At 35.7% G+C, this 23,955-nt stretch overlaps 2 protein-coding genes across 5 annotated transcripts in view; both read right to left on the bottom strand.

The window, feature by feature from the left end:
* Positions 1 to 9,950, bottom strand: part of LOC149786011 (E3 ubiquitin-protein ligase rnf213-alpha-like) — a 353,460-nt gene extending 343,510 nt beyond the window's left edge. Inside the window, exons 1-3 of one of the 4 annotated variants that reach the window (XM_089976308.1) lie at positions 9,882 to 9,950; positions 4,505 to 4,936; positions 2,672 to 4,002 (exon numbers count right to left, since the gene is read on the bottom strand). In XM_089976308.1, the coding sequence (XP_089832434.1) occupies positions 2,672 to 4,002; positions 4,505 to 4,829 (1,656 nt within the window). In that variant the 5' untranslated portion in view covers positions 4,830 to 4,936; positions 9,882 to 9,950. Of the gene's footprint in view, positions 1 to 2,671; positions 4,003 to 4,504; positions 4,937 to 9,581 lie in introns of all 4 variants that reach the window. The other 3 variants (XM_089976310.1, XM_089976309.1, XM_089976311.1) reach the window with 3 other exon arrangements.
* LOC149786012 (uncharacterized) lies at positions 5,912 to 6,358 on the bottom strand. The gene has a single exon (XM_089978092.1). It carries the CDS (start codon positions 6,356 to 6,358, stop codon positions 5,912 to 5,914), a length of 447 nt encoding a protein of 148 aa, XP_089834218.1.
* Positions 9,951 to 23,955: the final 14,005 nt, after the last annotated feature.

Below are 23,955 nucleotides of genomic sequence, written 5' to 3'. Positions count from 1 at the left end.
ATAACCATCATTGTCTTAAATGATTTAAATAAAAGTTATATTATAAATTTAAACAATGATATAGAGATTCAAAACACTGTTGCATACACCATGTGAAAGACACTGTGCTGATATTAACAATCTTCTTGATAAAAATGTTTTCTAATCATGTAAAAGTGATGTCATATTAACAACATAATTTAATAGTGACATAATTTCAAGCTGTTCAGTAAGAGCTAATTTTATAAAAGTGGACTACCTTAAGACAAAATTCTATCTGGTGACTCAACCCCTGTATATTATGCTGTGGAACACAATACACTGATCTGATACAATTTCTTATCACTACAAAGCCAACTATGCCAAATGCCCTTAAATCAAACAATCCTATGTAAAGTCATGTTGCAGAAACCAAACTTAAGATCATGGGCATCAAGGGCCATAAGTCTTGTAAATCATGTTGTGGAATTCTAGGCATGGATGTTGTCAAAGGTCTCTATTATTACAAAACTGCATGCTGAATTTGGTTACAATCCTGAAATCCTAGATATAGTTATGCTGCAAGCATCCAATTCAGAAGGATGGGCAATCACCTGCCATAACTCCTGTGCACAATGTCATAGTATTCTGGAAACCGAAATTTGATTTTGCTCTCATTAAAATAAACCCTCTATAGTCTTAATATACCTCCCCGTTTCTTTGTACCCCCCACCAATTTCAAAAATGGAAATATACAGAAGTTTACTAGTCCTGCCAAATCTTTACTAGTCCTGTTCACAAAACAATGTTACACAGCTTTCATGTATGTTTACCAATTCAATTTTAAAGTTCAAACAATCCGCAACAAAAGAGGATGTTTTCTGTGTGTTTGTTTTTGCGAATTGCGTACACTAGTTAATAATAATGCATCACATAACATTCATTTCCTCGTCATAATTCAGCCATTCCCTGTCTTTTGTCCATTTCTTCTGAAATTTTCCATTACACTTTTCCCTTTCATAAGAATTATTCCTCTTCATTTTCATTCAACTTTTGCTTTTTTTTCCAGTGGCTGAACACCTTCTGTCAAATGCCACATTTTGCCTGTCTTATAATATAAGGAGGGAGTTGTGACTTGTTTTGAAATAAGAGATGTTATAGCATAGCTGACATGAATTATTTAAAGCAAGAAAGGGAATGGCACAGCATCCTTTATATAAGAAAGTCAGAGCAAGAAACATGTTTCAAAACACGTCTTTGCCCCCTCCCAATTATATTGTAGTTGAAATTAGTAGTTGTTAAATTGCCTCTCCCTAACAAAGACTTAACTTAAGCGGATGTTCTGCACAATCAAAACAGTGGCTATTGTAAACACTGTTATAAAATATTAGCATCAGAAGATAGTGTTAGTTTCAGCTTGGAAAAGTTGTGTCCCCATCAAACAAAGCCATCTGACACTCTGCGCATTGCATTTAACAGCTCCAATTACAATATCATAAATCACAAGTTTGGTAATTGTTCCTAATTAATTGAACCTCAATGTATTGTTAAAATTAATAATAAGGCAGAAAATTTTCAAATCTTAGATGCCCATGCTCAGAGATTTTAATTCCCAACAAATGTACGGCATTCTGCTTGGATATCTCCATGTGTATTCAATTATATGTTCATTCTTGTAAGGGAAAAATGTAAAAACTATTCTTATCATCATAGAAAAAGTAGCTTATGGAAAGGATGTGTAAATAATGTAATCGTAATAAATTGATCTAATTCTTATAATTATTTTGATGGAACTGTAAAATATGTAGTTTCCTGTTTGTGACTGTTGGAGTGTTTGAGTAGCAAGCAAAAAAACCCAAACCTTAAACAAAAAAAACGTGCAAACTAATTTCTTTGAATAGTTTTTGTCATGTTCTTTTGTGTGATATACCACTTTGTAGTTTGTTATGGTGGTCAAGTGAATAAAGTATCATACCACATCATTTTTTCATTTAATTCGTTATCCGATTAATTAGGATCAATTACCAAACTTCTGTTGTTAATGAAGGGACCATAATTTGCACTGTTAAGTGAAATGAACAAAATCGGATGGATTCTTGTTATAGAAACACACCTTTCCGAGGCAGAAATTGACTTCATCTTCTCATGTTAATATTTTATGACTGTTTACAATGGCCACTGCTTTGATTCTATAGAACATCTGCTAAGTTAAGTCTTTATTAGGGAATGGCATAAACAAACGCTGACTATTGATAACTGAAACTTACTAGCCCATCGGACTATTAACATTATGAAAGTTCCTAGTCCGACAGGAAATCTGCTAGCCTTGGGTTAGCGGACTGCCGCTAATTTCAAGCCCTGTAATGATTAAACTAGCACAAGTCAATTTTGGGATTATTTTTTTTTACCCTGGTGAAAAAAAGTGCTACAGTCAGCAATGAAAAACGGATGATTGTCCGACCAGAAACATATTTTGTTTTTTGCCTTATACCAGTGATCATGTGTGTAAGGTACATTACAGCCATTGTCTAAGCTTGGTATAAAGATGTACAATTAAATCTGCCACCTCTGGGCATTGGCCAGAACAGGTTTATACAACAGGTGAGACAGCTTCATTTCTTATAAAAACTGGTCAAAGGGACATTAAAATTGTGACATTTCTGGACAGGTGATCACTTAACAGAAATGACTATTAAAATAGGTTTGACTATACCTGACTTGATGCACTTTCCACTTTCTTTTGGTTTTGTTTTTTCTGTTCCTCTGTGCCAGAGGCTGCAACCATCCTCTTTCTTTCTTTCTTCTGTTGCTTTTTTAAACGCCTCTTCTGGCTCCTAGAAAGCCTCTTCTCCCCACTGACAGTTGTTTCTGCAACATCTTTATTATCATGGTCATCCTTTACTAATTTATTTTCAGTAGCTGTCTCATCTTCTTCCTTATCTTCTGCATCATCATTTTCCATGTTTTTATCATCCTCCATCATTTGGTCTTCTGCATCATCCTCTGCAGCTGTTACCTCTTCTTTCCCTCGTCTTTCATTTGTTTGTGTCTCATCTATTTTTTTCATTGATTGATTTCCTTGACATGATACTGTTTCTTGCATTTGTCCTCCAACACTGGTTATTTCTACTCCAAGGATTGTTCCTTTCTCCTGTGCTAATTTTTCTTCTGGCCTTTTCCCTTCTTCATGGGAGTCTCCTGTTGATGTATGTAATTCACTGGTTGGTTCTTGTGCTTCTTGTCTTCCTCCCAATTCTGTATCATTGATAGATTTTGGAGGCATTGTGTTTTCTAGTGTAGGTTCCTCATCATATGACTTTTGTCCTGACCCTGGTCTTCCTTCTATTCTGTCACCTGGCACTTCTGTTCTTTCAGCTTCTTCAAATGAATCTTTACTTCTCATAGCTCCATCTTTCATTGATGAATCTAGTTTATCACATGCATCTGCTGTCATTTTTGGGGTCAATGCCTTTCCGTTCTGGTCCTCTATTCCCTTTTCTTGTTCCTGAGCTGGACCTTGTTTATTAGGTGAAGGTTCTTCTTCATGACTGGATTCATCAAAATCATCTAGCAAAACATCACCATAATTATTGTTCTTTGCATCCAATCCTATCTTGCCTGTAAAAGGTACAGAAATTTGACCATGTACCTTATTTTGCATTTCAATCCCCTTACTCACTTCTTCTTTGCATACATTTTCCCAATTTCCATGTGAATATTTATCTCCACTTTCTTCACATGGTAGCAACTCCTTTTTGGATTTCTTTTTCTTTTTCCTTTTCTTTTTCTTTTTATTTTTATTTACATCTATGGATGAAGGTTTCTGACCATCATCTTCAAAAAACTCTATACCCACTTCATCCTCACCACTCCCATCACTGTGACTATTGACAGCTGTGGATGTCTGGATAGATGAGGGAGAAAACAGGGATGAATATTCTCCACAGGTCAAAGACGCACTGGGACCAAATACCATCTGAGGCTCCTCTGTCCTCAAATCAGTCTCTGCTGACTGGACCTCTATCACAGTCTTTGTCACAGGACCTAAAAAACAAAAAAACAATATCCAGTGTAGTCATATTTATATTTTATAGTACTTGTTCTATGGACAAGTGGCTTCTAACAAGTACATCTCATTTTCTATAACAAAAATGTTAAACTGTGAAAACATGCTCTTGCAAACATTTGTATAGACACAGTTTGGAAGATCTGTGTAACTTGAATCGGATCAATCCTGTAGTGGGCACTGTTTTGATCATGTTTTTATGTGGCACAATGTGACATCAGAGGTACGCTAGTTATAAAAGTTACTTGTTCAGAAGACAATCAACTTAATTAACTACTTGTCCTTCAACAAAACTACCTCCAATTATCAAGACTGAACCCTGATTTCCTATATATGGTGACACAAAAGGATAAAAGATGTGATTTGCCACTATAATTACATGAATGATTTGGAGTTGGGGTGGCTTGGCAGAGAAGGTAGATGCATATTATATAGGGGAATGGAGAATGGCTTTAGACTGATACATGTTGATAGATTTACCTGTTTCTTCAGTGGGCTTTCGAGTTCCACATAAATAGCAAAACTCATCCTCCTTGTAAAGAGTGTTCCCACATACAGATCCATCTCTTCCCTTGCCACAGCATGTCACCACACTACTGAGGAACCACTGTGGATCCACTTCAGTGCCACATTTCCTACAGAACCTGAATTTCTTTTCAATTTCTGCTTTGCATGGAGTTCCATCTTTGAGTGTTGCTTGACAAATAGCGATGTTTTTCTTCACCTTAAATTCATGTCCACACTGGGAACAGAAGCCAGTGTTTTCCCCAACCTCCTCTTCTGCACCACAATGCTCACAATGCATCTTTCACTTATACAAGTGTCCTATTTAAAGGGTGTCCATGCATAATGTTCAGTGTTCTCTCTTTTGTCTTGTCATATATCAGCACTTTAAAGTACAGCCATCATTCACTGAAAATAAAAGGAAATAATATATTAAGAAAAAGATTTTTATGTCCGTACTTTAAGAAGGTTCTCAGAGGTAATTCAAATGGGCAATTAAAGAAAACAAGTCGCTCTCATCCATGAAATAAGTGCGTTTTATTGGCGTAAAAGTAAAATCTGGTGTTAACATAAACCAATTTAGTCCAAGTTAAAATTTTACTGCTGATCAAACAATCTATTAATGTCAAATTCTAAATGAGCGAAATCCCAAGCTTCCCCCCTCAAACACTGTAAATTTATAACAAGTATTTGAGACTGAAAACTATGAATATATTAATGAGTTTATCAATATTTCACTTGAAAATCTGGTGGGGTGAGGTAACTCACTTTGGACAAGTATTAGTAACCTAGTCAATGAAAGTAATAAATAGATACCTTTCTGTAGCAAAATAAATGTTGTGATTCCTTAGCGTTTGACCTCATCACAAGATTTTCATCTGGGGAATGACTTTTGTACTGGAGTCACATGATCAACTAGATGACCTTTCTGAACAAGTTCCAATCCAGAATCACAGTTCAACACTGGCTCCCTTCCATGATCTCAATAGCTTCTCGTATTCTCCTTTACAGGATACTGTTCTCTCTACGAAGTACTCTGATGTTATTGCAAGAAAAAGTATATCCTGATTCTCTGCTATATTCACCAACTTCTGTCAGGGATTCTCTGTCAGTGTACGGGTGTTCTTTAACTTGTTTCAAGGCTCCTAGAGGTTTCCCCAATGTAGTCTTTTCCACAGTTATCACGCTTGAGTTTATAGATGACTGAGCACTTCTAATTCAAGGGAGTTTGGTTGTATGTATATACAGAGATTGAGTAGATGGTGTTACAGGGTTTGCAAATTACATTAGCTCCACATTTTTGGAAGATTTTTTAAAATAATCTTTCAGAGAGACCCCCAATGTATGGTAAAGGAACAGTTATACATTTTCCTCCCTTCCCCTTCAGATGTTCATCCCTTCTCCATTCCATTCAGTAAACACAAATATCCAGTTTTTGTAATCATTGGCCCTCAAAACTTTCTTAATATGATCAATCTCCAACACCCAGTCTTCCTCAACACTGACAATGTTGTTCAACTGATCCAACAAAGTTCTCACCACTGATCTTTTATGTTCAAAATGGTGATTGGAGTTCAAGTTCTGATACTGGCCTTTCTGGGTAGGTTTATAGTAAATGGTAACTTTTGTTGCCCCCATTATCTTGTGCAACTTCCCATCTTCTTCTACATCATAGGTGAACTGGATATTTTCAACAACGGAATTGAGATGCTTGGTGAATTTGTCAATATTGTATTCATGCATCATGGTGAAAGTGTCATCCACATTACAAAACCACACATCTGGAAGATGGGCTGCAGTGGAAATGGCATTAAGTTCAAAGTCTTCCATATATAAATTTGACACAGTAGGAGACACTGGTGATACCATTGCCACCCCGAACTTCTGTTGATAAAATTCTCCCTGATACACAAAATAAGTAGTATTCAAGACCCATTTCAACAGAGGAATTATCTGTTCTAACACCAAAGTAGTATGTTTGTTTAACCCTGTGTCTTTCAAGAGTCTATTCTGGATGACAGACAAGGCCTTGTCAACAGGTATGCTGGTAAAAAGGATGCTCACATCATATGATATTAATTTTTCCCATGGAGTGACTTTAAAATCTTTAATTTTTTAGAAAAATTCTGCATAGCTTTTTATGTGGGATATGCCATGAACAACTAAAGGACTCACTACTTCAGTAAGATATTTTGACACAAGATAGGTAACAGAATCCACCCCCAAAATGATAGGATGCAAGGATGTGATTATCTTGTGTACCTTGAGGAGTCCATACAATTTTGGCATCTCCTCACAAGTGCGATAAATACAGTTCTACAAATCTTTATCAGTCTTCTTATCTTTCTTTATGTCCTTAAAGTATCAATGAACTTACTTTTGTATTTGCTAGTTGGATCTTTTTTTAAACTTCACATGTCTTCTCTTCCTTCAAAAGTGTCCTAACTTTTAGTATAGTCCCTCCTATTCATAACTATGAGAAGACATATGCAATGTTAATAAAGATTTACTGTTGAACCATGATTCCAGATTGAAACTTCCACCACTGTATACAAAGGTCTTGTCATGTGGTCAACATCTAGTTGATCACATGACTCCAGTCCAAGTCATTCCTCTGATGAAGGCCTTGTGATGAGATCAAAGCTAAGGAGTCACAACCTTTCTTGCTATAGAAAGGTATCTATTTCCTACTTTCATTGACTACAAATGGCTGCAGCAGGTAACAATATTCATTCTAGCATTAATAACCTAGTTTTGAGAACAGTTACCTTGTTTTGACATTATTGTCTGATGTTATTAGCAAACTTACTGGTGTAAAGGACGTTTTTATTTATTAGCAAACTTACTGGTGTAAAGGACTTTTTTATTCAAGAAATAATGTTTATAACATTTTCATAAAGTATAACAAATATTTTGTATATCTTAATAAGTAAAATGTTTTTTTTTTAAAAGTTTTTTTGTAGAGAGAGAAAGTCAGTGAGCAGGATATTTTGAGATGCTCTCTGACATTTCAATATATACCATAGAGTCTTTCTCTATCAAAGTTATTTTTGAACATATCTGTACACATATTCCAAAAAAAGAATAACATGTTAAACATTCAATGATAGTGCAAGCCACAGCAGTATATACAGCTGCAGATCCTGTCTAAATGCATACATCACTCAACAAAAATAATTGTGGTACTTTGTACACCTGACAGTGTGAGTTGGTGATTTTCCAAGGAGATGAACTCTGGACATTGCATACATATTATGTCTCAGCCAACCAAAAGGATTGTTTTGTTTTTTGGTGGAGAGTATCCACTGCAAAAGCAAGGAAAGTCTACTTGGTGACTGAATCTAGTAACTGCCATAATGATATGTATCCTGTTTCCTAGAATAATAAACAAGCAATTGCACAGATCACCCTGATCTTTTCTAATACTATTGATAAACCTTTGTCATTTTAATGTCAGTACAAGTGAAAAATGTAGCTTACTAACATGTATATAATGCTTTCCATCTGGTTTGTTTCTTCTCTTATTATCTATTGGGTTTTTATGAATTCCACTGCAATTCAAAATGTGAATAATTCAGGTTTTCTCCTGGCTTTAGTTTGTTTGGTTTGTTTAAGTTGTTTCTTGCCTGACAAAGACCTCAGTTATCTCAAAACTTTGAAATACCATTTTGTAACTACAAAGTAGCCAGTGAGTGTGTGTGTGTGTGTGTATTTGTGAAATAAGCTATTTTTGCACACAGCAAAAGCCTTGTACCAGATACATCTCATCCAATACAGACTAAGATTCCTCACTGCAATGGTTCACTAATTCACCCAACAGTCGTCACAAGAGATGACTAGTGATAGTACATTTAAATTACATTTAGATGCAACATACAATGTGATCAGGACTGGATGGAATCATTGTAAAAGAACAATAACATTAAAAATGGTCAGTTTATTATGAAATTTCTTAGCAATTCTCCCAGCCGTTTAGGAAAAATAACAATAACAACCCTGTGCTAATGGATAATGACAGATGAAAAGCCATCAGAAATCTAGTCTATACAGGCAAATAAATGCATTATTCACTGATGTCATGGCCACAGCATAAGTTTACACTTGTCAACATTGACCCATATGGACCAGGAAAAATAGTTTTGGAAAATCCAATCATTATCAACTGTGAACTAAAATGAATATAATTTACATACTTTGGAGATAAATCGAGTTCACTTAATTCTGTTTCCCAACAAGTTCTTATAAAAGCCTTACTAACTACTCTGAGAAGGCAAACCAACTTTCTGCCATAAAAGGTATTCTGACAGCTACTAAGTATGTGATAGAAATGTCATCCATAGTGTATTGATTTCTGGAGTTTCGTGTGGAGCTGTCACCCCTAATGTTCAAAAGTGGGCATTTTTTACGTTAATTTGAGCATCCTGTTGACACTATAAAAAAACACTTTTAATATGTATTTTAGAGTTAATTCAACGTCTTTTACTTTGTGATTATGAATTATGTGAGCATTTGTCTCTTTTTTCTGATGACAAAGTAACACTGTATTCTGCCAACTACTAAGCAAGTCATGCATTGTGTTTACGAAGGTGTACTGATTTCTAGAGTTTCATGGGGAGCTGTCATCCCAAATGTTCAAAAGTGGGCATTTTTATGTTAATTTGAGCATCTTATTAAAATGTTTTTTTTAAAAAAAACACTTTTAATATGTATTTTAGAGATTATTCAATGTCTTTTATTTTGCGATTATTAATTATGTGAGCATTTGTCTTTTTTCTCTGAGGGCAAAGTAACACTTTCACTTTTTGGTTGATTTTTGTATTAACTATATAAATGAATTGAACAATCACATGAAACCTATGTTGACCTATTTCGTTTTCTTTATTGATTGTGATAAGAATGATAAGAAATGGGAACTTAATTTTTTTAAAAATTATATTCCTGGATATTTGAGTTTCGAGCAAAATGAGTTATGAAGTATGCCAATATTAGTCTCGGAATTAAGTGACAGTAACTGCTGAAACATAATACAAAGCTTTCAAAATTTAGATAATACCATCGATAATTGATCAGGTCTTCACAACAAAAGAAATTCAGCCCAGAAATCATACAAACGGAAAGGCTATCATATCGCGCCAACAGTGGATTTATTTGTTGCTTTTTTACTCTGTATGCATTATCCAAAACAAACAAACTTCGTCCACATCAACACGAAGATGAAGACCAGAGGCTCAGACCTGAAGTATGTTTAGTCTCTCGTGGCCGTCCTTGTTCAGTCTTATGTGCGTTTGACATCGGAAAAGTACCACAGATAATAAATTTGACAATCGCTGGTATAATTTGTAATGATGCTTACTTCACACGGCTGTTTGTCTGCTACGTTAGCTTCCTGGAAAGTAGAAACTGAAAGTATGCGTTTATTTCAAGGGAGGTAATTCCTACACACTTAATTTTTTTTTATTCCTTTAGTTTAGTTTATTTATTTTTATTTCTGTTTTATTCAGTAACAATCATCACCAAAACGAGTTGTTTTTACAAACATGGCATATGACAGGTGACACACATTAGATCTGATCTTTATCTTGTTTAACTTGATGACCCCTTTCGTTCCTGAAACAAGACCGAAACCACCATGCATTTCTTCATCTTCTGTCCCAAGTATAGCAGACAACGAACTGTGTTGATGAGAAAATTACTTTCAGTATCACATACAACTATTAGCTGATTTACTGCTTTGGGGAAAGGGCGGTGCAAATGAAAAATACATATTTTTACATCATGCATGCAAATATATAACCGCTACAGGCGAGTTTTAATAACTTACTCAAATTGTGATTCTTTCTCCAATCATTTTTCATACCACCTTAGCTGAAAACGGCACTCATATCGTTAAACTAGAAACAGAAACAACAGAACTTTACTCAAGGCGCAGCCCACACTTGATTTCCCAAGGGACTTGCAGGATACTGCTGACAATGTCCCCCCTCCCCCCCCCCCCCCCGTGCTTGAATTGCCGGGAAACTGGGCACCTCAGAAACGACTGCCCTTAGAGGGGTCCTTCATTTACAACTGTGGCAGCCCTTGCGAAAGCGAGAGCCACACAGCTGCCACCCCAGCCCCCGGAAAGCTGAAACTACAGGTGTATACCTGGTATCAACGAACGTTATGTTTTCACGCTCTTGTATATGTAATATGTAAATTTATTCACGGTCGTACACAAAAAGTTATACTTGTATCTCTTTTCTCCCTCTCTATTCCATTCTTCACACTCACACAATTTTACTTCTCCCACCCAGCAGCAGAGAGGGTGAACAGACCACTTAACGCGTCACGTACGCTTTTTTAGACAAAAAAAAAATAGTGACCCTTCATAGAGGTCAATACCGCGTCTACGATTATTGTTTGTCCCAAACAGAATTGTAGACAGGACCCTTTCTGCTGCTCAATAATCCTGGGAATCTTCATCTGAATCCTGGGAATCTTTTGTTTTGTTCTTCAAGTAATATTCAAGTTCTGATGGTGGTTTTTCTATTTTTGGATTTATGTTCTTTCTTTTTCTGTAATATATCATCAAACTTCTGTATCGATCTCTACCGCAATTTTTACAAATCTGATATAATCCTCTAACCCCGTTGTTACATCCAACACAACTTCGTGAACCAGCATGAGGATTTTTCTTTAAAATATAATTATGTCTCCTGCAATATTCTCCACGGCACCTTTTGTTGCATTTATCTTTTGTTCCTTGAATTAACCACGCACAGTTGTTCATTATATTAATGATATCTGTTTAATTAAATTTATTTATTTATCCAAATATTTTATCAAGACCCACACGATATCTTGTTCTAGGATCGTGCAAATTTATTGTTATAAATCCATGCGGAGTAGCTTGCGCTCGTGAGAAGAAATTTCTGAATTTAATTATATCCATGTCACCGCTGCACCAGGTTTGATGAATATTTCGCAGCGTGTGTGTGTCTACGCCATTAAACACAACTAAAATATTACATTTGTCCGTGATCACTTTTGGTATTTGTGTATATCGCTGAGTAACATAGATCACATCTGTATTTTTATGTCTGCCGCGAGAAAATATTCTGGCTGGATTTGATTGTTTATCCAGCATCACATCATCATACACAACTAAATTATTAATACATCCGTCTAAAACATCAACGGACGGTGCTTCATCAATATCTGTTATAAACTCTATGACATCGTTATCTTCGTCCAGTAATCTTGCATTTTCGTTAAAATCTTTTAATACTTCATAACATCGTTGATCATCAACGGATGGTGCTACTAAATATAATTTATCCCATTTCAACCATCTCATTATCAGATTAAGTAATAACTGCGTCTTACCCGATCCAGATGGTCCTATGATAATCATTCTGATGGAATTCGGTAGCGCAGGATGATGCTTAACAGGTTCTCGTTTTCTTGTCGCTGAGAAATCAATTATATCCATATATATTATAACATGAATCTATATTGTTTACGCTGTAGAGTTAAAACTCCGACTACTGATTTAGCTACAGTTATAACAAAACATAAAAAAATAGCGTATGGTGGAAAATGTTCTGTGTGCGGTAGAAAGAAATTTTCGTTTTTACCTAATAAGCGCGGTGGTGATATTGCTAATTTGATGTCAAAGTTTCCGGGTACTCCATGGGCTAAATACCCAGGAGAAAAACATCTACCAGGATGTAATTATTGCGGTCCTGGTACTCGACTCGATATCAGACTTGATAATCAAGATCAACCAAAACCAGGCGAGGAACCAGTAAATGCTATTTATAAAGCTTGTCATGTTCATGATGTAGCTTATAAAAGTAAAAATCTACAAGACAGACAAATTGCAGATGTGAAATTAATTCACGCGTTAAATTCCATAAAAAATGAAAATATCAGAGAATCATTAGCTAATTGGTTAGTAAGATCTGCGATGAAAGGTAAATTAGCGTTTGGGTCTGGTAATATATAATGGAATTAATTTATTATTCACCAAGAGGATATTGGAGAGGCAAAGCAGCAATTGGTAAACTCGCTGATGCAGCAGCGGTTAAACATTCTACTGCTAAAGCGTGGTTATCCAAACAGGCAATATGGCAAATTTAATTACCACCACCGAAACGAATTCAGTACGCCTATTTCGATGTTAGTGTTCCTAATAAAGTTCATCAAGCTGATATTCTGTTTTTACCACACGATGCTGTGCGTGGAAAAACGTACAAGTACGCGTTAACTGTAGTTGATGTTGCAAGTAGATATAAAGAGGCAGAGCCGCTATCAACGAAAACATCATCTGAAGTAGCCGATGCGTTTGAACGAATTTATCAACGAGGACTCGGACCACAAGGTGGTCTGCGATGGCCACAGCTGCTACAGGTTGATCCTGGTAAGGAATTTCTTGGTCCAGTATCCTCGTTGATGAAACGACATAATACCAAAATACGACGAGGTCATACTGCAATTCACCGTGATCAGGCAATTGTTGAGCGATTTAATCGAACACTTGCTGAGCGGTTATTTGGATATCAATACGCTAAGGAATTTATTCAAGATAAAAGATCTCGCGAATGGGTTGCAAGATTACCAAGCGTGATAGCTGCATTAAATAATGAGATTACACGAACAACCAACATGAAACCCATTAATGCAATTACAAAAGAAATATACCAACACAACGAAAAGATATTGAAAAACAAAAAATATTGGGTGATGTTACAGTTAGATATTTATATGAACCGGGTGAACTTGAAGGTGGTAAAGCGAGAGCGACTGATCCTATTTGGATTGTTACCACACACAAAATATCCACCGTGACAAGATCCTCAGGTAGACCTGCAATCTACAGACTAGATTCGGCTGCTCCTGAACGTGGATTTACGCGTGAACAATTACAAATAATTCCCACGGATACACAACTACCACCGCGATCACTTAACTAGCACCCAAGGCGCTGGCGCCTCTACGTCGATTACACTCAAGACAGGTCAACATGGTATTTTCTCGTGCATGACCGCGACTATTATCTTTTCTGTCTACGGTAAATTGTCTTGAATCATTACTCGAATATCTCCACAGCATTATACAATTGCAACTTGCGCAATGATTATTCTGCTGCTGTTTTAACTCGATAATAAATTCAACATCAAGATCAAAGTCGCATTTATTTTTTTTATCAGATTGTTTGTATCCGATTAATTTTTTTCTTATTATATCATCATCGATGACGTTAAATTTATTAACGATTTCAGGAATTATAATTCTACGTAATTGAGATATTTTTCTGACCATCGATACCGCTAAATAGACTAAATTTGACCACTCGATGTGATCGTCTACAATCCAGACTCGTGTGTCAAAAATAGTTAATCCCTGAGACGAGTGGATCGTCATAGCGTATCCCAACACCCATGGAGATTTGTCAGCGCGTAATGCATCTTCGACCACACTGATATCAACAGCGACAATATCATTTAGTACGAGATTTTGATTCTCAGTCTGTCCTGGAATATCAACATTAATATTCTGTTTTCGTGTATCTGATGGTCTATAACACAACGGTACGGGTAATTCTGAATATTTTTCTTTATGCAGCTGAAATAACTGCTGTTGTAAATCGTCTCTGATTATTTTTCTGCTTGCTACTATCAAATCGTTGGGTCTCCATAAATTTAAAAAATCACTCATTGAGGTCTCTGAGATTACTCCGCGTATTATTTCACACTGAATTTTGTTTGATTGTAATCTGATTAATTTTTTAAATTCCTTTAAATTTGCATCGAGAGCTCTATGATCATCATCTATTTCTTCGTAATAATCGACGAAATTTTTTAACCAATCATGTGGAGATGGTCCAACAAAAGGCGGCAGTTGACCATGATCGCCACACATTTACTATAGCGGTATTTTTCGTCAACAACCAATCAAGAAACATTTTTAATGTATCCAATGACACCGTACATATCTCGTCTCAAATAATTATTTTAGGTATATATTTTTCTCCCATTCCTTCAGGAGTCCATGTATCCCCGCGCCACCGAAAGAAACTATGATACGTGCACGATTGTACTTGCCGTTGTTTCATCTCCCGTGCAAGTCTATGTGTGGGTGTCAGCACGATCATATCTGAATTTCTAAAAACATTAATTGCTCGAGTCGTTTTGCCGCATCCACCAAGTCCATTGAGATATACTGTCTTATATCTAGTTATTGGATCACTCACCGGCGGCGCTTTCGACATTTCTGATATTTTTATTACCCTTACGATAAAAATGTCTCATCGGAACATCTGCTGATTCTGTATAATTGTGTAATATTTCCTTTTTTATTCTCCACGAACTCCATCGTTCATCATTACTTGTAAATTTCATAACAGACTCTAAATATTTACTCGAAATATAAAACGAATCTGTTGCTACTCTGACTGCGGTCTCAGGAAATCTATTAATCATCGATAATAAATTTATAGAAACATAAGCCAACATGGAAGATCTTAGATGAGTATACTGTGGGGATACATCATTTATGTAACTAACGATCGTACCCAAGTTTGTTCCGTCGGATAAATAAACACTTTCTCGATTTACAAATATATTTCTCGCTGTTGTATCAGCGATTATAAAATCGTATTCCGCATAATCTAGAATTAATCGTGCGTGATGTCTTTTGTGATCATATGCACCACCTTGAGTAAATTTACCTATAATTTTTCTACCGAGATCTTTTGCGGTTTTAAGTTTAATCTCGAGAATTTTAGGAGCTCCTTTGATAATATCATCTTCGGAAACATCAGGACATTTTTCCTTAAACTCGCTAATAATTTCATCAATACTGATAGAATCTGACATGGGCAACCAAACTTCGGTCTGCAGTACCGCACAATCTAGCATATATCGTAATAAAACTATAGGCGCCCAACGTTTTTCACAAAAATGTCTACCAAACCAAACATAACAAATCTTGTGAAGATTTTCGTTGAGCTCGAATGATTCAACACAAGCGAATCCAGTCAGATCAAAATCAGGTAATGGTCCATTAATTGCCACTCGCGTCATCTCGTTTGTAGGGTGACCAAATCTTTTAAAGTACACAGAACAATCTCCGTATCCTAGAAAACTTCCTGGATAACATGCAACCATATCAACCTAAATAACATCGTTGTAATTATATTTGGTATTCCACAATCCGCCGTGTCCGTATTCGACGCAACTTGCGCGTACGTCCTCGAGTAAATCAAATCGTGTTGGTTTCCATGAATTTCTTTCTCTAGCAAAATGAGCCGCAACAGATGGAACGGTAAAGCAATTACTAAGTAATTTGTCAGTATTTTCCGCGTGTTTGCATTCTAAAAACTTCTCCGCTAGATTTTTCATCTCGTCATGGAGAAATTCTGTTCGATATATTTCACCGTTTGGTCTAACAAGCTGATCAAATCCACCTTCCTCATTACTTTTAAATAACCATACCGATACAGGATCGTTTTTACTTATTTCGTTGATAAAATCAAACATATCTGAGGGGTAAAATCTAACAGTTCGATCACGTGGAAATATTGTTACTGCGTTGGTCCATGCGTGCGCGTTATGATCAATAATATTTATTGAAGCTCCTTTCGATTTATATTTCGATTCATACAGTATTTCTCCCGTTATCGTTGATAGTTTGATTGGAAATTTTAATATTTTTCCTAACTCAGCAACATCTTTTATTGTAGCACCGGTATCCTTAACTGAATCAGCCCACGAGTTTATTTTTTCACGTCTTAAATTAGTTAAACCATTTCCACGCATCGCGTTTGTAAAGTGTTCTATTACTGGTTCGGCTACACAATTTAACCTTGAAAATTTCATGGGTGTCAGTTTATCAACGTTGGGTTTTTTATTTATCTCATAGATTCCATAAATAACCTCTGTTACAGGATACGCTCGCTCATAATACGGTTTGTCAATACCCGTCAACAGACCCGGTCTGGAATTTTTACTTAATATGGCGATTTTATTATTACCAAGGACAGGATCATATTTGTCACGGATAATCCAACTACCTGTTTCTGTTAATACAATAAATTTTACTCTGAAGAAATTTTTGATTGCCCTCGTATTCAGCGATGTAGTTAATGATTGTTGCCGCTCGCTTATCATTCATTGTAGCGTCCTTGACAGTATTGCGTATAATCTTGAACGTTGACCATGTATGAGATGCACCATCCGTGTAAAATTCTTTCTTGGCGTCGTGAATTTTATTGAAAAAACTTTTATTTTTCGGATCAACCAGATCTCGTACTGGTAAGTCTGGAGATAATCTGTCGAGGTTGAATTGATATTTAGAAGGCCTAGTTTGGGATAATCTCTCAAACTCATTCATATAATTAAAACAAATATTTAAATAAAGAATATTATATATACAATGTCTCAATGCAGATGGCTCATGATCGGTTCAGTAAATCGATGCAACAAATCCTGTAGAGGTGCATTTTGTTGGATGCACTTACAAAATATACGGCGAGGAAGTCTAGGATCAATACCGTGTCTGCGATGTGGTATTGGAGTGCAAGGAAAAACAGAATTATGTGGAAAGAGCGGTGGAAAACGGTTCAGAGAACTTAAAAGATATTATGACCAAAAAAATAATAATGGTGAAAACGCTATAAAAGCCGTGGAGGAGTATATATCAAGATTTCAGACAAACAATGATTAAAACAAATAATATTGTTGCATATATGGAGCAAAATATATTTGTCCCACATCCCACAATAACAAACTATGAATCAGATCGTAATGCTGTCATCAGACACTGCAGGTTGAAGAGACCGGTTGGCGTTGTTTCTAATACTGGCTATCTTAGATTTACAGTTGGGAAGAAAAGATATCTGTGTCGTCGATTCACGTATGAGTGTTTCTTCGGAGTGATCAAAGATGATCTTGTTATTGATCATGTTGAAGGGGATCCTCAAAATAATAGTTTATCCAACCTTCGTGTTGTCACACAAAGCGTGAACTCTGCATGTGGTAATACTGGAAGATGTAAAACAATCGGAAAGAGGGCGGTAAATTCCACAAATATATATAAAACCGCTTTCTCAAAAAAATATAAACAGAGAATCACCTTTCAGTATTGTTAACTATCATCACCACCTCGAATTATATTTACTTTTTGGTGGGTCAGAAATTATCATTATTATACTACTTATTTTTTGACTCACGAAAGGGAGGTAATTTTATGATATTCCGTATATTTTCATAATCATATACAACATCCAAGGTCTGTGATGCCTGGTGGAGCAAGTTGAACAGTATGCATTACAGAAAGGATTTATTATTTCTAACTTACAAAAATATACAGTTCGTGTATTTTTCTGTTCTTTTCGTGAAACATTTAGAACAGCGCAACACATAGAATATATGTATATTTCATCTAACCTACAGAAAACCGACATGTATATTCCAGCTTACTGGGTGCAGAATCCAGCGTCTAGTCTGTATCGATCGTGGCGGGTTAATTTTAGATCTACAGTACATCACAGGGATCCTGCATGTATTTACTCGATTACAGAAAAACGTGTATATAGTGTTTGGAATTAAAAATCAGTTGCATTTTCCTTGTTCAGTGCAGAAATATAATGCGAGATTGTGTACGTATGTGTGATTATGTATTTATGCGTATGTGTGGTTATTTTTTTATCGAGTAATATTAACAACTAAATACTCCCTTGACTATGATACAGATTTACGAGTGGGAGATCTCGTAATATATATTTCTCCATTGAACAGTTATAGAGAGGATGGAAAATCTCGTAATAGTCATAGGAAGGATGGAATATCTCGTAATAGTCATAGGAAGGATGAACAAATCTAGCAGTTATGTTATAGGAAGGATGGAAAAATCTAGCAATTAGATGATCTGGACCGGATGTTCTATCATAGATGGCGTGGTATAATAAATAGGAAATTCCTTAATCCAGCTTTGTTTGGTGAGAATATATTATATAAACGTATTTCTTGAATTCAGAATTGTATTTTGAGTAAATATATTCGAAATTAGTTTCTTTTCAATGATTATCAGCTATATATTAACTTCTGAAACATATGTTTGTAATAAAACTCGATAGCTCAATCGGTATCGTATTGGACTGCGACGCTCGCGGTCCAGGATCGAATCCCCATGGTTGACAACATGTCGGTGGTTTGCGCATAATTGCGATTTTTATAATAATTGGGGGCTCCGCCAAATCCCCCCGCTCAGCAAAACTCAACCACCATATCAACCGGTGGTTGATACATATTTTCGTGGGGTTTTGCTGAGCGTATATGTTTGTGCCGTCCTTTATTCATTCATTCATTGTATATATTTCATTTCATACTTAATGAACTTGCTAAAATAATTCGAATAGAAGTTCATTTCATAATATATGTTCGTGCCGTCCTTCATTCATATTCTGAGCTCGCTAAGACACTCGAATAGTGGCTCGTCATCCATAATCTGAGCTCGCTAAAGACTCGATAGGGGCTCTTCATTAAAACATCCCGACGAACTCGCTGAAGGCTCGATAGGGGTTCTAGGGATAATTTTTTTTTATTTTAAAGATTTATATATTATAAAATGAACCATGAAAATATCAAAGACATTATTTCTGCTATTAAAAAACTAGAAGAAAACGGAATTAATATATCTGATTAACTAAATCCTGAAAAAATAATATCTGATTTTGAAACGTTAGAAGAACTTAAAAATGAAAATAAGTATGTTCTAGTCACTGGCTATGGTGAACGATGATCAAGTAAATGAATTTATTCCTCTTTCTGTTGCAGTAGAAAAGATCAGGTCGGGATTATCCAGCGAATACGAAACAAAACAAACCAATCAGTACCCGCATAAAATACTTAAGAAAAATTATGTCAGCGGGTAACGACCAAAGCAACCCTGAGTAGTAGTATAATTTCCCTCACTGTATATCACATCAGAATTAATTTACATAAAAAATAAAATATTTCAGAATAATAATAAAATATTTTTTGGAAAAATGATTAATCTGTATACTTTTGAGTAGCAACCACCCCATCAAAATTACAAAACTGATTGATTTCTATACTTTTAAGTGGCAATCACCCCATCAGAATTAATAAATTACTTGATTTGCATACTTTTAAGTAGCAATCGCCCAATCAGAATTAATAAATTAATTAATTTACATAAATAATAAAATATTTCAGAATGATAATAAAATATCTTTTTTGTAGTATTTTTTGGAAAAACTGATTGATTTCTATACTTTTAAGTACCAACCACCCCATCAGAATTAATAAACTGCTTGATTTGTATACTTTGATTAGCAATCACCCCATGAGAATTAGTAAACTGATTGATTTGTATAATTTTCAGTACCAATTACCCCATCAGACTGATTCACAAAAAAATAAAATATTTGAGAATAATAATAAAAATATTTCAGAATAATAATACAATATTTTTTTTGTAATATTTTTTGGAAAACTGATTTATTTGTATAATTTTCAGTACCAATTACCCCATCAGAATTAGGAAACTGATTGATTTGTATAATTTTCAGTACCAATTACCCCATCAGATTGATTCATTTCAGAATTATTTCAGATTGTACAAAATTGATTAATTTGTGCAATTTATCCCATCAGTGATTATATTTATTTATTCTGAAATATTATTTTTTTAAGTTGATCGAGTTTAATACAGGAGTGTGTATAATTTAGAATCTGATCTCTGTTACAGATGATCTCGATAATATGTTCTCGGCGGAGCTCATCTAACTTCTTGTGTTAATAAGAAATCCTCGCTTCCGTATTCATCAATAACTAAATTAACTCTAAATTGCTCTATGTCTTGTGAAAACACTGTTCTGATGGGGTTTTCAAGTGCTTCTTTGTCATGTATAAAAACAATCACGTGCTGGTACATTATATAATATTTACTGGATTAATTAAGATTTCACATACAGATTTATCACAAGCTCTTCTCCACGCATGTCAATTAAGCGATTAAGGTGGTCTGTGAGCTTAAAATTTATTCGTGTTAACATATTATTGTGACACCGCAGATACACAGGATTAGTTGGTTCTTGCACGATTAAACTTCCAGGGGGAACTTGTGGTGTAAATGTATATAAAATATATCATTGTTGAGCCTGATTTGATTTTCCGAGGTCTATTTGATAGCTGCCATCGACTACGTCACAAACCAGATTGACCACGATGGTGCTGGTTATATTAACGATTCCCGGAGATACGTGTCTGCCGCCGCCATGTGGATCATTATTATGTCTTAGAACAGTTGGAGGTGGGGCTAGTTTTTTCCACGCATCGAGTATTTTAGGAAAATATTCATCAATGACATCATTGACAGATTTTCTTAACTCGGTTACGTTATATCAAGGAAGTTTACAATTCGGTAAATTCGCCTCTGGTATTCTAAAGAATTCTAAAAACTGTTGCTTAGATTTATTTGTATCGCTGTCAACATGATCAATTATCACCTGAATTAATCGCTGGTTAAAATATTCCATGTCGTATGCGAGCTGATTTAATATCTCAGTTTATTTAATAATTTCGCTGCGTAAAGATATATCAAAAAGATGTTCTTGGAAAAATTGCCGTAGTCGCTGTAGTTGTTCTTTATGCTCTTGATCAATTAATTTGAAGTAATTATTGATATCAATCAGGCGTATAGTAAAGTATTTAGCTCCTTCTCTTTGGGGTCGTTCATTAGTAAAAAAACATATAATATTATCCTTACTGTGAAATTCAAATATACTACCAAACGTTGCGTTTTTTTTTAGCCCAATTAAATTTTCCTCGTATGATGGTAAAACTCCGTGGTATGATTTATTGTCCGTGACATAATCAGACTTTTTTGGTTCTGGTGGTATCGGTGTTATCGGTGGTGATATTTCAGGCCAACCTAGTACGAATCTTATCGTGGATTGATAAATATCAACGGCATAATCAGGAGAATGTATCTCAACCGTCGTGGACAGCGTCGGTTCATGAACGTTAATTGATATTTTTGGTTCTTTTCCTGTTATTGATTTTATTCTACGTTGAAATTCCTCATTGATTTGCTCGATCTCATAACTACCAGTGGGTATTCCAACATCTATCCAGTCAGGAGTACCATCTGGTTTGTTCTTGTTAGCAAATACAAGCGAATTATTTGCTGGTGTACCATTAAATGATTTTGATCTGATATTTGGCCAACTGTAATATACCCGTAATTGAGCTAATGCTATTTCTTTTACTGGAATTGCAGTAGGAAAATTAATACTAAATTCAGGATTAGTTGAACTTACCGAGATCATCGTTATCTTTGACGGAGTTGTATTAGTCACGATCTGCTGAAAGTAATTCTGTCATTATTAATACTTGTATCTTTAATACCGATACCTTCGTCATATATTTTAGTCATCATTGAAAATTCGAAATCAGATATAATTCCATCACTGAGACTCGCTAATAACAACGAGGACAATTTCGAGTATGCTACCGTCGTTGTGTGTAATCTTATCATGTAATCAGATAATTTTTCATTCATGCAGGTGCGTATTTTTTTTGTGATGATATTAAGCACACCTGCAATTGTTGTTGCTGCTGAAATACAAATAGTTACAGCTACTGGTGCCATCATTGTCACCGCTGATAATATAACACCGGTTCCAGCAACAACAGCGGATACTGAATAAACAATCACATCAACGATAACTAATCGTCGTCGATATTTTTGTACTTTTACTGTATATTGTTCGACTCGATCTTTTAGCGCCGCCTGCCATTCACGCGCTTGATTGTATCTGTATTGTGCACCGTCCATATATTTTTATACAGTAAATAATAATTTAGGTGTTTTAGCTACAAATTCCAAACACCACCAATAAAATGTTCTGGTTAATGTCTTATCATCTGCTTGCAAAATAAATTCCTCTTCGGTTCCGCTATTTAATAGAACAGATACAACCCCGGAAAACTTATCAGTTGAATGGCGCCATGGAAATGTTGTAAATATTTCAAATTTTGTATCACTGAACACAGACAGCCTGTAAACGCCAGTGACTGTTGTGGTATATTTGATAGTTTTATTTTGCTGCGACATGTTGAAAGTCCCGCTGATATCGTGTATACGATGTTTGTGATATTACCTGGGGTAACCCCGTCGGGAATTTTAATCAGACTGGTTTTATTAACGATATCAGGAATCCCCGCTACGATGTCTTCAAGTGTATTTTTAGTTGTGTCGATGTTCGTCTTGATATCAGAAAGTTTCATGTCAACGGAGTGCGGAGTGCCGAAGAATTCTTCTGCGGTTCTTTGATGGTTTCTGCGAAATCTTCCAAAAGCACCCACGTGAATGTCATACTCGACCTGCAACGTGGATAATTTACCATCTACGTTGTCGACGTATTTTTTGTTGCTGCATTTTCATCGGATGTTGGATCCGCTAAAACTACTATTTTATTTCCGTTCATGCTGAGTTCACCCGTCATTGTGTCACCGGTATTTTTCACGCGATTAGCAACGCTTCTTGCAATTTCATCTCTGATGGCTGTAAATGATACACTTGAATCTCTGATTCTGCCGCTGTCAATAAACACGGGAATATTATCTGTAACTGCACCGAGTACTCGTCGAACTATATCATTCCATCTGATATTGCTCGTTTTTAGTTTACCATATCGATCTTGAAAAATAACGACCTCATCTGGATCAACTCCAGCCAGGCTCATGATATCAGCGAGTTCATCTTTAGTCGCATACTTCGACGAATCAACATCGCCGGATTTTCTCTTAACGCGGGAAGATCTTCTTCCGTAAATATCAACCATTATATTTTAAGATCCAAGATCTATTTAAAACGCTTTACACGCAACGAATCGGTTGCTTGTATAATCATGCACGACTTTATGTGGCGGTTTGGATGATTTTGATATAGCGTCGAGTACATTAATTACCTCACGGCCGCATATTGGCGGATCTGTCATTGTTTGTGTGGGTAGCGTTGAATACCAAACTTTACAACCAGAGGTTCTTGCGTGAAGTGGTGCGACATACTTGATAAATTCAGCAGGTGGAGCTAACCCGTATGAATCAAAATAAACGATTCCACGTGGATCAACCGCGTATGATACCCAATGAGTACCGGGTCCGGAACGTTTGTCGAGATTAATAATACCTGTTTCGAGTTTGTTTGGTTGTTTTGGTAATTGATCTCGCATAAAAACACCTCTAAAGGCTTTTATTTTTAATCGTTTAGCAGCATCAAGTAAATCAAAATTTGATGCCGGAACGTCTAACGTGGGAGCCTCAGACCGCTTCCCCAGCGAGATCCCGGTAATCTTAGACCGCGTCCCTTTTTTTGTACCCATTTCCTGTTGCTTTCTTTAGAGCCATTCCAGC

Source organism: Sinohyriopsis cumingii, chromosome 12, assembly GCF_028554795.1.
Source record: "Sinohyriopsis cumingii isolate HCF-2022 chromosome 12, ASM2855479v2, whole genome shotgun sequence".
In the NCBI taxonomy this organism is placed as follows: Eukaryota; Metazoa; Mollusca; class Bivalvia; order Unionida; family Unionidae; genus Sinohyriopsis; species Sinohyriopsis cumingii.
This window is presented reverse-complemented; position numbering and strand designations above follow the sequence as displayed.